This window comes from Penaeus chinensis, chromosome 22 (assembly GCF_019202785.1).
Source record: "Penaeus chinensis breed Huanghai No. 1 chromosome 22, ASM1920278v2, whole genome shotgun sequence".
Lineage (NCBI taxonomy): Eukaryota > Metazoa > Arthropoda > Malacostraca > Decapoda > Penaeidae > Penaeus > Penaeus chinensis.
The window spans coordinates 16,736,262-16,748,224 of NC_061840.1; the positions used below are offsets into that span (position 1 = coordinate 16,736,262).

The following is an 11,963-nucleotide window of genomic DNA, read 5'->3' on the forward strand; positions in this document are numbered from 1 at the left end:
CCATAGCGACCTTGGGTGATTCTGGCAGATATCAGTCATCGGGCGAGTGCGATCAAGTGATATTAGATCAAAGGAGAACCAGACTGGATTATGTCTATATCTTCCTTACATTTCTGTGTGATTCTTGAGTTTATACATCCATTTTTGTACGTGGTATAATTTAAACACATGTCAGTTTTCAGACGCAATGCTTAATCTAAATATCGCCTTGGATATGGGCTTAAACCTCGCCAAAGGGGGAAAGGATAGTTATACCCGTTGTATATGTATGTGTGTGTGTGTGTGTGTGTGCGCGCGCGTGCGTGCGCGCTCTCTCCGTAAGGGTAGGAGAGCCGGGCGGTCGAGGCAGCGAGGGTGCGAGGGAGGCGAGTCAGCAAATTTAAGTACTATGTAGACATAACACACTTGTTTTTAGCCGTCGCGCGCCCACGGATGATGACGTCACATTTCACCGTCATAAGTCACAGTCCTCACCAGGTTTAGTTGGGGAAGTTGCCAGGAGCCGAGCTTGGCGGTCAGCTGGCGCGGAGAGGAGCGTTGCCTTAGCTTGGTTAATTCGCGTCTTATAGAATTTGTCATCTCTTTCGCGAGGTATTATTTTGTTTTGGTGTGTTATTAGATGCTTACGTAGATACATACAATAAAAACATACATAAGCTTGCTTACATACATACATGCGTACATACATAAACATGCATGCATGTATACATGTATACCTGGATATATACATATTAGGCATGTGTACATTAATGCATACATACCTATTAAATTCAGTACCATGTTAGGGATCAAGACAGTTCGCTCGTTTTTTCTGCTCACAGCCAATGGGGAGAGCCCATCTGGATGTCGTTGACCTCTTAGCCACTGGGAGGCGTTGACACATTTCGTCTTCCATGCGATCTTTCTGTTCTCCCTTTACGTGTATGTCATCAACTTGCAAGATTCAAGGAATCCCTTGTACTTGGGTGTATGTGTTTTGTGGTATATGTAAGTCTGGTGAGAATAAGTGTTATTTTCGTTTATTGGGATTGTTGTTGTTATTGTTATCATCATCTTCATCTTCATCTTCATCTTCATCTTCATCTTCATCTTCATCTTCATCTTCATCTTCATCTTCATCTTCATCTTCATCTTCATTATCATTATCATTATCATTATCATTATCATTATCATTATCATCATCATCATCATGATATTTTTTGAACAAGTGAAAGTCATCCCAGTGTCCACTGCAAAGAACACGTACCTAATAAACGTTTCGAAAGCGCTGCGGGCGAGGGCTGGGGGAGTTAGCTTCGCCTCGAGGCCGTTGGTAAACTATTTAGAGCCTCAAACGTACATCTGTCTGAACTGCAACATATATTCATTTTTACCTTTCTTATCTTTGTTAGTCAATTTGTATTTGTTACCGAGAGCGACACTGACCCAAAACCAGGGTATCATGCGAACCCAAAAATCCACAACTATTAATAAATGGGGGCAAGCCCCCCTCTACCCCCTCACCCCATCACTTTTAAGAGCACTTCGTACCAATTTACAGAAAACGTGGTGATATGTAACTGATACTTTCGTCATTTCGCGGTGAATGTGAGGCCGGAGCAGCTAGACCTGTGTTGTCTATGACTATTCTATAAGAGAGCATTGTCATTCTCCTTCTGTCTCTGTGCGTTCCCCTCGGTAACATAACCTACATCGGTTTCGAGCCCTTATTACAGTTTAAATAAGGAAAGTAATTCATCTCTCGCGACAAGTTTCGGAGGCAAGGGTAGTGTGTTTACGATAATCGATTGATCGGTGCATCGCCGCGAAACCGTTCACCCTGAGGTTTGTGCAGAAAGGGTCAAGTGAACGCAGGGCAAGATTGCATTATGTTGGATGGTATGAAATATCTTATTTGTATGTTTGTCAAGCATTTCTACATGTATGTTCCTTACGTACAACAATTTGCATGAGGTAGTTTCCTATTGCAGGACACTGGAATCTGTCATTTAATTTAATGTCATTTCTTGAGAACCAGTTAGTTTCGATTTTCAGTAAAGGAAAATTTATATGAAATGCTTACTTTAATCATTGTGTAACAGTATATACAAACACAGATGCAAAAAGGCACACACACACACACACACACACACACACACACACACACACACACACACACACACACACACACACACACACACACACACACACACACACACACGCATTCATACATGCACACATCAATACATTCATACATACATGCATACACTGGTAAGTATATGCACACGTACACACGCATGCGCCACTGGCCTTCCATTCTTTTCTAGTTTCATATATTTAACTGTAGGCATGTTTGCCTTTCCCATCGCAGGAATGTGTGTGCCAGCGCGAGCGTTTAAAAAGAAAAAAAAACTTGGCGTTGGAGAGGTCTCGCCTCCTAGAGGGTGCCGTGGAGACGAACAGTTTTGACCAAGCTCAAAGGAAGAGTCTGGACAGTTTGGGTTTAAACTGTACACGCACACAAGGCCCTGGAATACATGGTGGAACAGCTGGAATTGTCACTAAGGGCATTGAGCCTTTCGTTCAGCTCATGTACCCATATGTGTGGTTTAACGTCAAAAAAAAGAAACTGAAGCTACATCAGGGCAAGAAGACACATATTTCAGAAAGTGGGCAGATCGGAACGCAGTAAAGATAATTCAGGTAACGAACGATTCGAGAAAGTAGAACTACATATACACATACATAAACGTACATACTTGCACGCATAAAATCATCCAAATCTTCATGCAGATACTGGTATAAATGTTTGTCCTCCTTTTGCAGGAAGCTGTGTGCTAGCGAAAGTGAAGTTTTTTTTTTTTTCAAAGACAAGATCATAGAAATACTCTAGAAGAAGGAGACGCGGTGGAAAGGTCGCGTCTCCCCAATGCTGTAGTCGGCAGAGGTCAGAGGAACAGTCGGGATAAGGTCAGGTTGCGTGTAAACTGCACACGCGCGCGCAAGCACATACACAAATATTTGCATACTCAAATAATTGGTAATTATCCAGATGAAAGGAATGGCTATGCTTGCTATATAAAGATGTGTATGATAATTTTTATGCACATAATCATATATCCTTGAAACCACCAGCACGGCCAAATGGACGTGGGCAGGACGCGTTGTCAGAAGATCAGACAGCAGATGGACCTGCCGTGTTTTCCGATGAACTCCTCGAGGTCACACAAGGAACAGAGGCCGTCCAAAGGCCAGGTTGCGAGATGACCTCCACAGATTCGAAGAGTTTTGACCACAAATGGCACACGGCCGGCAGAGGTGACGGAAATTGGGGAAGGCTTATGTCCAACATTTGGACTTCTCAAGGCTGAGTAAGATTGCTACATCTGTTTATTTGGGTGTGTATTTGTGTCTGTGTATTTTTTGTTTGTTTGTTTTTTGTTAATGTGTGTAGGTTTATTTGTTCATCTGTGTATTTGTATTTGTTTCTGCATGTATATTTGTGTCTGTATATTTCAGCATCTGTGTATTTATGGATTTTTATGTGTGTATGTATGTGTATTTCTCCAACTGATTATTTGTGTATGTATTTGTCTGCATTTCTACAATTGCATATTGTGTGCGAATTCGTATCTGTGCATCTTTGTCTGTATTTTTTCAACTGTGTAATGATGTGCAAATTCGGGCATATGTATTGATGCAACTGTGTTTTTGTTTTTCTGCATTTTTGTGATGAGTCTGTGTTTATCTGCTACTGTATATTTCTGCGTCTGTGTAATTGTCTGTCCATTTCTGTACCGGTGTTTTGTGTCCATGCATTCCTGCATCTATACAGACATACTTGCACGCATAAAAAAAAAAAACAAAAAAAAAAACATGCATACATAAATACCTACATACATGCACTGGTATGCGCGCGCGCGCTCACACGCACGCACGCACACACACACACACACACACACACACACACACACACACACACACACACACACACACACACACACACACACACACGCACACACACGTATGCGCCAAGGCATCCCATTCTCTTTTAGTTTCGTATTTCATAGATTTGTGTATCAACATGTTAATCTTTTCTTTTCGCTGGAAGTTGTGTGCCAAAGCAAGAGGTTCTTCAAGAAAATCATAGGAATCCTCAAGGAAGAAGAAACGCAGTTGAGAGGTCTCGTCTGCTCAGTGCTGACGTCGACAAAAACCGATCAGAAAAACAGTCTTGATCAGGTCAGTTTGCTTGTAAACTGCACAAATACAAACATGCTCATATCATTGGCAGTTGGCCAGCTGAAAGTAATGTTTTTGCTATACAAAGATGTGTTTGATATTTCTTGCACATTACCATACATCCTTGTATAACCATCAGCAAGGCCAAATGGACGTGGACACGTTGCCAGATGGGACAGCAGATGGACCAGCCTTGTCACGCGATGGACTCCCCGAGGACACACGAGGAATAGAGGCCGTCAGAAGACTTTTTGACAAGAAGACCTCGACAAATACGGAAAATATATTTCATGAATGGCACAAGACCAGCAGAGGTGGCAAAGATAGGGAAGGCCTATGCCCAACAATTGACTTTTCGAGGCTGAGGAAGATTGCTATATCTGTGTATTTGGGTGTGTATTTGTGTCTGTATTTGTGCTTTTGCGTATTTGTTAATTTGTATGTATTTGTGTTTGTATATTTGTGCATCTGTGTATTTAAGTGTGTATTTGTGCATCTTTTGTATTTATGGATCTGTATATCTGTGAATTTGTGTGTGTACTCTTGGGTGTGTATCTCTTCATCTATGTGTTTGTGAGTATTTGTGGCTGTGCATTTCTGCACACATAGTTATACATATGTATTTATCTGTATATGTATATATACATTGTTACGCCTTTCCTGCCTTACATCCTTACCTAGGTCGCATGGAGGATGTGCACAATCAACCCATCGACTCATTATATTAGAATCTACTCTGAAATAATAGTTTTTGTTAACAGAGAGATCAGACCACACTCTGGTAACATCTCTTGATAGCTGACAGTTGTTTATTTTACTCGAAGAGATTTGTCTGCTCAAAATTTGGGTAATGCAAAGAATATAAATATTCAATTTCTATCAAGATATAGTCTAAATAATAAGTAAGTGAAATATCCCTCATATAATTTCTAAGTTCATGAAACTCAATTACATCCTACACACAGAAGGGGTATCACTGTTGAATGATCATTCAACTTCAATTCTCAAGCATATCTATATGAATACAGTACTGGTTACGCCAACAAAGAAAACAAATAATGCAATACCCATGATAAATTTCCTTTTCCACATTAATTAGCCTTACGTTTCATACCCAGAGAACAATTTAAACTTTAATAAAATTCAATTTAACATTAATTTATGTCTAGATATTAAATTAAAGATAGTAACGGGCGTCTCCCTTCGATACCCTTCCGGCCTAACCATCGAGAGAGCGTCGTAAACAAAACGTTCCAACACTTTTCCTAAATCATCAAAATATCACTTCGTATCTTATTTCAACTAAATGACAGTATCTTGGTCCTCACATGTGTGTAAAAAAAAAAAAAAAAAAAAATGAAAAGCTTTTTAGAAAGATCAAATAATGAAATCATACAGATATTACATAACATGCAAATAAGCATATATAATGTTTATAAGTATGAAAATGCCGTTCCAGGAAAAGAAGTTTTAGATTCCGTAATGCACTACCAAAAAGTTACTGCAATCTATATATAAATATCATAGGAAATATAGGATTTGAGAGGATAAGAGTAACAACATATATAAGCGTATGTGTGTGTATATATATGTTTATATATGTCTGTATGTATATACATATATATATATATAATATATAAATCATATATATAATGTATAAATAATATATATATAATATATATAAATCATATTTATATATAATATATATAATATATAATATATATATATGTGTGTGTGTGTATGCATTTGTGTATTTGTATTTGTCAATTTATACAACTCTATATTTATGTCTTATGTATTTGTAGTCCAGCATCTGCGAATGTGTCTGTATATTTTTACATCACATCTGCGTATTTATGCATCTCTATGTTTGTGTATCTTTGCATCTGTATGTTTGTGTGTATCTGTGTCTTTGTATTTCCGATACTGTGCCTGTGTATTTGTGTGTCAATGTCTTGTGTCTATGTATTTGTCTCTGTATTTCTATTTTTATTGGTATGTGTATTTGTGAATTTGGCTATGCATTTATATAACTGAATTTGTGTGTATTTGTGAATGAGTCTATGTATTTGTGTGACTGTGTATTTGTGAATGTGTTATGTATTTATGTAAATGTGTTTTTGTTTTTTTTCTGCATCTTTGTTTTATGCCTATATACCTCAGCGCCTGTGTATTTCGGTATTTCTAGTTGTGTCTGTGTATTTGTAACTGAATCCATGAGCATTATGTTTATATTTTTCAGGCCTTGGAATCCATGCTCTGCAGAGGGACAGCTGGAATTGTCACTAAGGGCATTGAGCATTTCGTTCAGCTCATAGACCCAGATGCGTCGGTTAACATCATCAAAGAGAAACCAAAGGCACTTCAAGGCAAGCAGACACACGTTTCAGAAAGTGGGTGGATAGGAACGCAGTAAAAATGATCCAGGTAACGAATGATTTAAGAAATATACATGCCACCATACATAAGTGCATACGTGAATACATATATACACTGGTGTGATTATACAGTCGCACACACGTATTAGCCCCTGCTCTTTCCATATTTTTCTAGTTTCGTATTTCATAGATTTATGTGTCAGCATGTTTGTCTTCTCCTTTCACAGGAAGCTGTGTGCCGCAGGAAACGATTTTCCAAAGAAAAATTGATAGAAATCCTGGATGAACAAGGGAAATGGCTGTCGAAAGAAACCGTTTCGACTAAAATCAGAGGAACTCTTTGAATCAGGTCAGTTTGCGTTTAAACTGCACACAGACACAGGCACACGCACGCGCAGTTACAGATGCACACATACATAAACAATTGCATGCTCAGATTATTGACAAAAAAAAAAAAAAAATGAAAATAATGGTAATAATTGCTATATAAAGATGTATATGATAATTTTCTTTGCACATTATCATACGTCCTTGAAACCATCAGTAAGGCCATGTGGACGTGGTGGGCAGGACACATTGCCAGAAGATCGGACAGCAGATGGAGTCCTCGAGGACACTCAAGAAACAGGCCGTCAAAAGACCAGCTGGCGAGATGGTCACGATTGGCACAAGACCGGCAGATGTGATGCAGACTGGGGAAGGCCTATGCCCAATATCGATCTTTTCGAGGTTGAGGAAGATTTCTGTATCTGTGTATTTCGGTATCTGTGTTTGTGTATTTATCTGTGAATGTGTGTATTTGTCTGTAAATTTGTGCTTATTTGTGTCTTTACATTTCTCAGTCTGTGTATTTATGGAACTATTTATTTGTCTGTGTATTTCTGCATATGTTTGTGTGTATTTGTGTCTGCGCATTTCTGCATGTGTATGCCTGTGTTTTGTGTTTCCATTTGTGTATTTCTTCATCTCGGTATTTGTATCTGTATTTCTGCAACTATGTATTTTTACGCATATTTGCTTGTGGATTTTGTGTGAATGTTTCTGTACTGCAACAATTGTGTATTTGTGTCTGTATTTGATTCTGAATTCGAATCTGTGTATTTGTCAGCATATCTACAACTCTGTATTTGTGCAACGGTGTCTTCTAGCATCGTGTCCTTCCACGTTCAAATGGCCTTGCTGATGGTTTCAAGGATGCATGATAATGTGCAAAGAAAATCATCATACACATCTTTTTGTAGCAAGTATAACCATAATTTTCCGCATATTTCCCTTTTATTTGAGCATGCAGTTGTTTATGTATGTGTGTGTCTGTGCCTGATTTTTGTCGAAACTGTTTCTTTCGACAGCCATTTTCAGAAGACAAGATCGCTCAATGGCGTATCCTTGTTCGTCTAAGTTTCTCTTTGTAAAATCGTTTCCTAAGGCACACAGCTTCCTGCGAAAGGAAAATACAAACATGCCGACACTATAAACCTACGAAATGCGAAACTAGAAAAGAATGGAAGGGTAGTAACGCATACGTGTTAGCGTGTGAATATACATACTAGTGTATGTATGTGTGCATGTGTATATGTAGTTCTCCTTTCGTGAATCATTCGTTCGTTAACCGGATCATTTTTACTGCGTTCCGATCTGCCCACTTCCCCAAACACGTGTCTTCTTGCCTTGATGTGCCTTCGGTTTCTCTTTGTTGATGTTAACCGACGTATCTGGGTCTATGAGCTGAACGAAATGCTCAATGCCCTTAGTGACAATTCCAGCTGTCCCTCTGCTGAGCATGGATTCCAGGGCCTGAACAATATGAACATAAGGCTCATAAATACAAAGGTACAAATACACAGAATACACAAACATCTTTATATAGCAAGCATAACTATTTCAACTGCCTAATTGCACATAATTTGATCATACAACTATGTACACTTACCAGCTTAAATGTACAAGTATGGAATGGCAAGGATGCTTTCATTATACAATATTCTAAGATTAGTTTACCGAGCTTTCGCTTAATAAGCCGATAAAGAAAGTTAAAAACACCGCCTTGGAGAAAATTGCTTTATTTAGTTTGTCAACTGGTTTGGCTTGGAAATTAGCTCTGTTATTTAGAATAAAAAATCTACTAAGGTCTGCTTGGTGCTAAAACCTTAAATTCGCGAGAACCAAGAGGGCCGCCACAGACTGTCAAAAGCATAAAACAGCCATTACTTTCTTGCTAATAAATCTAGATATGCCTGGTGTCACAACTGCGAGATTGCTCTGGACCGTCGGCTGTGTTTACCTCACTCCGGGCAGCGGGCTGTTTGTAAATATCCTGCTTAGTGTAAATAGTGCCCTTTTAGCATTAAAACCTTGGGTATGTTTCCTCTGGTGTGTTTCCGTTGACCTGACTGCTCTGATTCCTTAAAACGAACCCTGACATTGTCAGGGTTCGTTTTAAGGAATCTTGCAGTTGATCCATTTGCCCTGTCAAAGTGACTTACATTTGCTACCACACTAGATATTTTCTGTTTAGTTTAAACTAATCCAGGTGTCACAACTGCGAGATTGCTCTGAACCGTCGGCTGTGGTTACCTCACTTAGGCCTCTCGCGATTGGCTCTCTCACCGTGTGGGGAACGAGGGTATCGGCCTATACATCGGCTGGACACAAAAAGAGCGCCAGTCAAAAATTAAGCAGTTATCCCTTGACTTTGACGTGTGTGCTTCCTTCCGCCAAGTGACCTCGCCTGCTCTGCTGGATCCTCTCTCCTGTCTGTTTGTAAATATCCTGTTGTTTAGTGTAAAAAGTGCCCTTTAACATTAAAACCTGGAATAGGTTTCCTTTGGTGTGTTTCCGTTGACCTGACTGCTCTGATTCCTTAAAACGAACCCTGACATTGTCAGGGTTCGTTTTAGGAATCGGACGGCAGCTCCTCCGGCGAGTCCTCGGCAGGCAGCTCCTCCAGGGTATCCTCAGACGACAGCTCATCCGACGCGACCTTGGCAGTCAACTCCTCCAGGGTGCCTTTGCACAGCAGTTTCTCTGGCACGTCCTGGACAGGTAGCTCCTCCACGCCAACTGGTCGTTCGGGTGCGCATCCCGCACCCACCAGTTGCTCCTCCGGTGCGTCTTCTGCAGGCAGCTTCTCCGGCAGACCAGTACCCACTAGATCCTTGGCGACCTTGCCAGGATCAAACCGTCATGAAAACGAACAGGAAGGTGAGATGCATGGCCTTTTTACACTATATTCAGGAGCAGGAGAGGATTAGACGCGAGCAGCAGGCTCTCTTCTACCGGAAACGGGAGGAGCAGAGGCAGCTGTGAGAAGAACAATGTCGCAGGAACCACGAGGAGGAAAGACACCAGAAAGCAGAGCAAGCGCTGTGGAGGACCGTGGGCCCCCTGTTTTGGCCTTGCTCTGACCCTCCTTGTACAAGGGAGCGCTCAAGCAAAACTCCCGGAAGTAGAACGCTGGCTAGAGGAGCGACTGACCAAGGAGTCGCACATGGACACCATAAAAAGGCCATGCATCTCACCTTCCTGTTCGTTTTCATGACGGTTTGATCCTGGCAAGTCGCCAAGGATCTGGTGGGTACGGGTCTGCCGGAGAAGCTGCCTGCAGAAGACGCACCGGAGGAGCAACTGGTGGGTGCGGGATGCGCACCCGAACGACCAGTTGGCGTGGAGGAGCTACCTGTCCAGGACATGCCAGAGAAACTGCTGGGCAAAGCCACCCTGGTGGAGCTGACTGCCAAGGTCGCGTCGGATGAGCTGTCGTCTGAGGATACCCTGGAGGAGCTGCTGTCCGATTCCTTAAAACGAACCCTGACAATGTCAGGGTTCGTTTAAAGGAATCAGAGCAGTCAGGTCAACGGAAACACACCAGAGGAAACTTACTCAAGGTTTTAATGCTAAAGGGCACTATTTACACTAAACAACAGGATATTTATAAACAGACAGGAGAGAGGATCCAGCGGGGCAGGCGAGGTCACTTGGCGGAAGGAAGCACACACGTCAAAGTCACGGGATAACTGCTTAATTTTTGACTGGCGCTCTTTTTGTGTCCCGCCGATGTATAGGCCGATACCCTCGTTCCCCACACGGTGAGCGAGCCAATCGCGATGGGCCTAAGTGAGGTAATCACAGCCGACGGTTCAGAGCAATCTCGCAGTTGTGACACCTGGATTAGTTTAAACTAAACAGAAAATATCTAGTGTGGTAGCAAATGTAAGTCACTTTGACAGGGCAAATGGATCAACTGCAAGGTCACTACGATAAAGAAGTGTAGCTCATTTAAAGTTAACTAAACTTATAATGTATTTCAAGAACCTTATCTTTCAAAATGTCAACTTAGAGTCAACAATTTATGCCATTATTTTAGGCCTTAGGCATTTACACGTTGTTGTAGGAAGTCTGCCAAACAGTCTAATAGTCAGCAAAATTTTCCGTTTGAGGGTTTACTGTTACACTGGTGCAGGTAATTCCTTTGCAGTGACCACATGTCAGGTTACAACACAGTACATTTTTGCGGCTGAAGCAGAGGTTATTTTCACACTTGACTAGGCAATTACATGTGACAAGTTTCAACAGTGATATTGGAGATGGTTCTCTCTGCAGTTTTACTGGTTTAAGTCTCTCCCCATTCTGGGTGTTGGGTAGAAATCAGCCCCACCTAGTTGGATCCAGATTATTTCCCAGCCAGGTTTATACCAGAAGGTACACTGTGTAGCTATCGTACCTTGCTGCGGTACATGTGGGTGGGAGGGACTCGGGGGACAGATACACTGATCTGGCTGCTCTCTCAAAGTCGAGGCTTTTACGAGGCTTGCAGTTATACAAAACCTCCGATGCGGCCTGGTTATGTTTGGTTATGTTTTCATGACTCTGATTTGGTTTCATAAATGGACTGGCATAATCCTTGAGTTGATCGCACTTGTTCATCACCATAACCTTCCCAATGCCATATGGTCGTGACACAGTGTCACATCCTGTGATTGCACGTAGAAAAAGCAAGGAAGCTGCGAGGTCATGCTGTAGATTATCTTGCAAGGTTTTGGATGTTGATAATCTTGTTGGCTATTTGCATGAAAATGGCATGGTGACTGCCCTTGATGATGCAGCAACACGACCAAGTGTCATCCCCAACAACAGTTACCGATCATATTGTACATTCAGTAACATAATGTCATAATCTGCATCACCAGCACTGTGATGCACTATAATACCAGTTCTCTCCAACTCCCTGTTAATAAAGTACAGGAGCAGGCAGACGTGATTGTATTTTGTAAGCCCAGTCATCTTGCCTATTATGACAGTGTGTGAGTATTTTTGAAACCCTAGTGCCATCGCATGACTATACTTATAACTTGCCTTGTGTGTTTT

The 11,963-nt window shown here is 41.2% G+C and overlaps 1 protein-coding gene and 1 long non-coding RNA gene across 2 annotated transcripts; both read left to right on the plus strand.

Moving 5' to 3' along the window:
• The first annotated feature begins 2,354 nt into the window (after positions 1 to 2,354).
• LOC125037201 lies at positions 2,355 to 5,346 on the plus strand. The gene is made up of 5 exons (XR_007115958.1): positions 2,355 to 2,682; positions 2,806 to 2,949; positions 3,115 to 3,350; positions 4,091 to 4,221; positions 4,361 to 5,346. It is a non-coding gene; the product is annotated as an uncharacterized LOC125037201 (long non-coding RNA).
• Positions 5,347 to 6,490: 1,144 nt separating this feature from the next.
• LOC125037202 lies at positions 6,491 to 8,321 on the plus strand. Its single transcript, XM_047630253.1, has 3 exons — positions 6,491 to 6,648; positions 6,827 to 6,948; positions 7,144 to 8,321. Exons 2-3 carry the CDS (start codon positions 6,882 to 6,884, stop codon positions 7,386 to 7,388), a joined length of 312 nt encoding a protein of 103 aa, XP_047486209.1. The 5' UTR covers positions 6,491 to 6,648; positions 6,827 to 6,881; the 3' UTR covers positions 7,389 to 8,321.
• The last annotated feature ends 3,642 nt before the right edge of the window (positions 8,322 to 11,963 follow it).

What these genes read in the sequence shown, in the direction of transcription:
- LOC125037202 (XM_047630253.1), top strand. Translation starts at nt 6,882, where the DNA reads ATGAACAAGGGAAATGGCTGTCGAAAGAAACCGTTTCGACTAAAATCA. An exon ending in AGAGGAACTCTTTGAATCAG is followed by an intron (nt 6,949 to 7,143) that starts GTCAGTTTGCGT and finishes TGAAACCATCAG; the next exon opens with TAAGGCCATGTGGACGTGGT.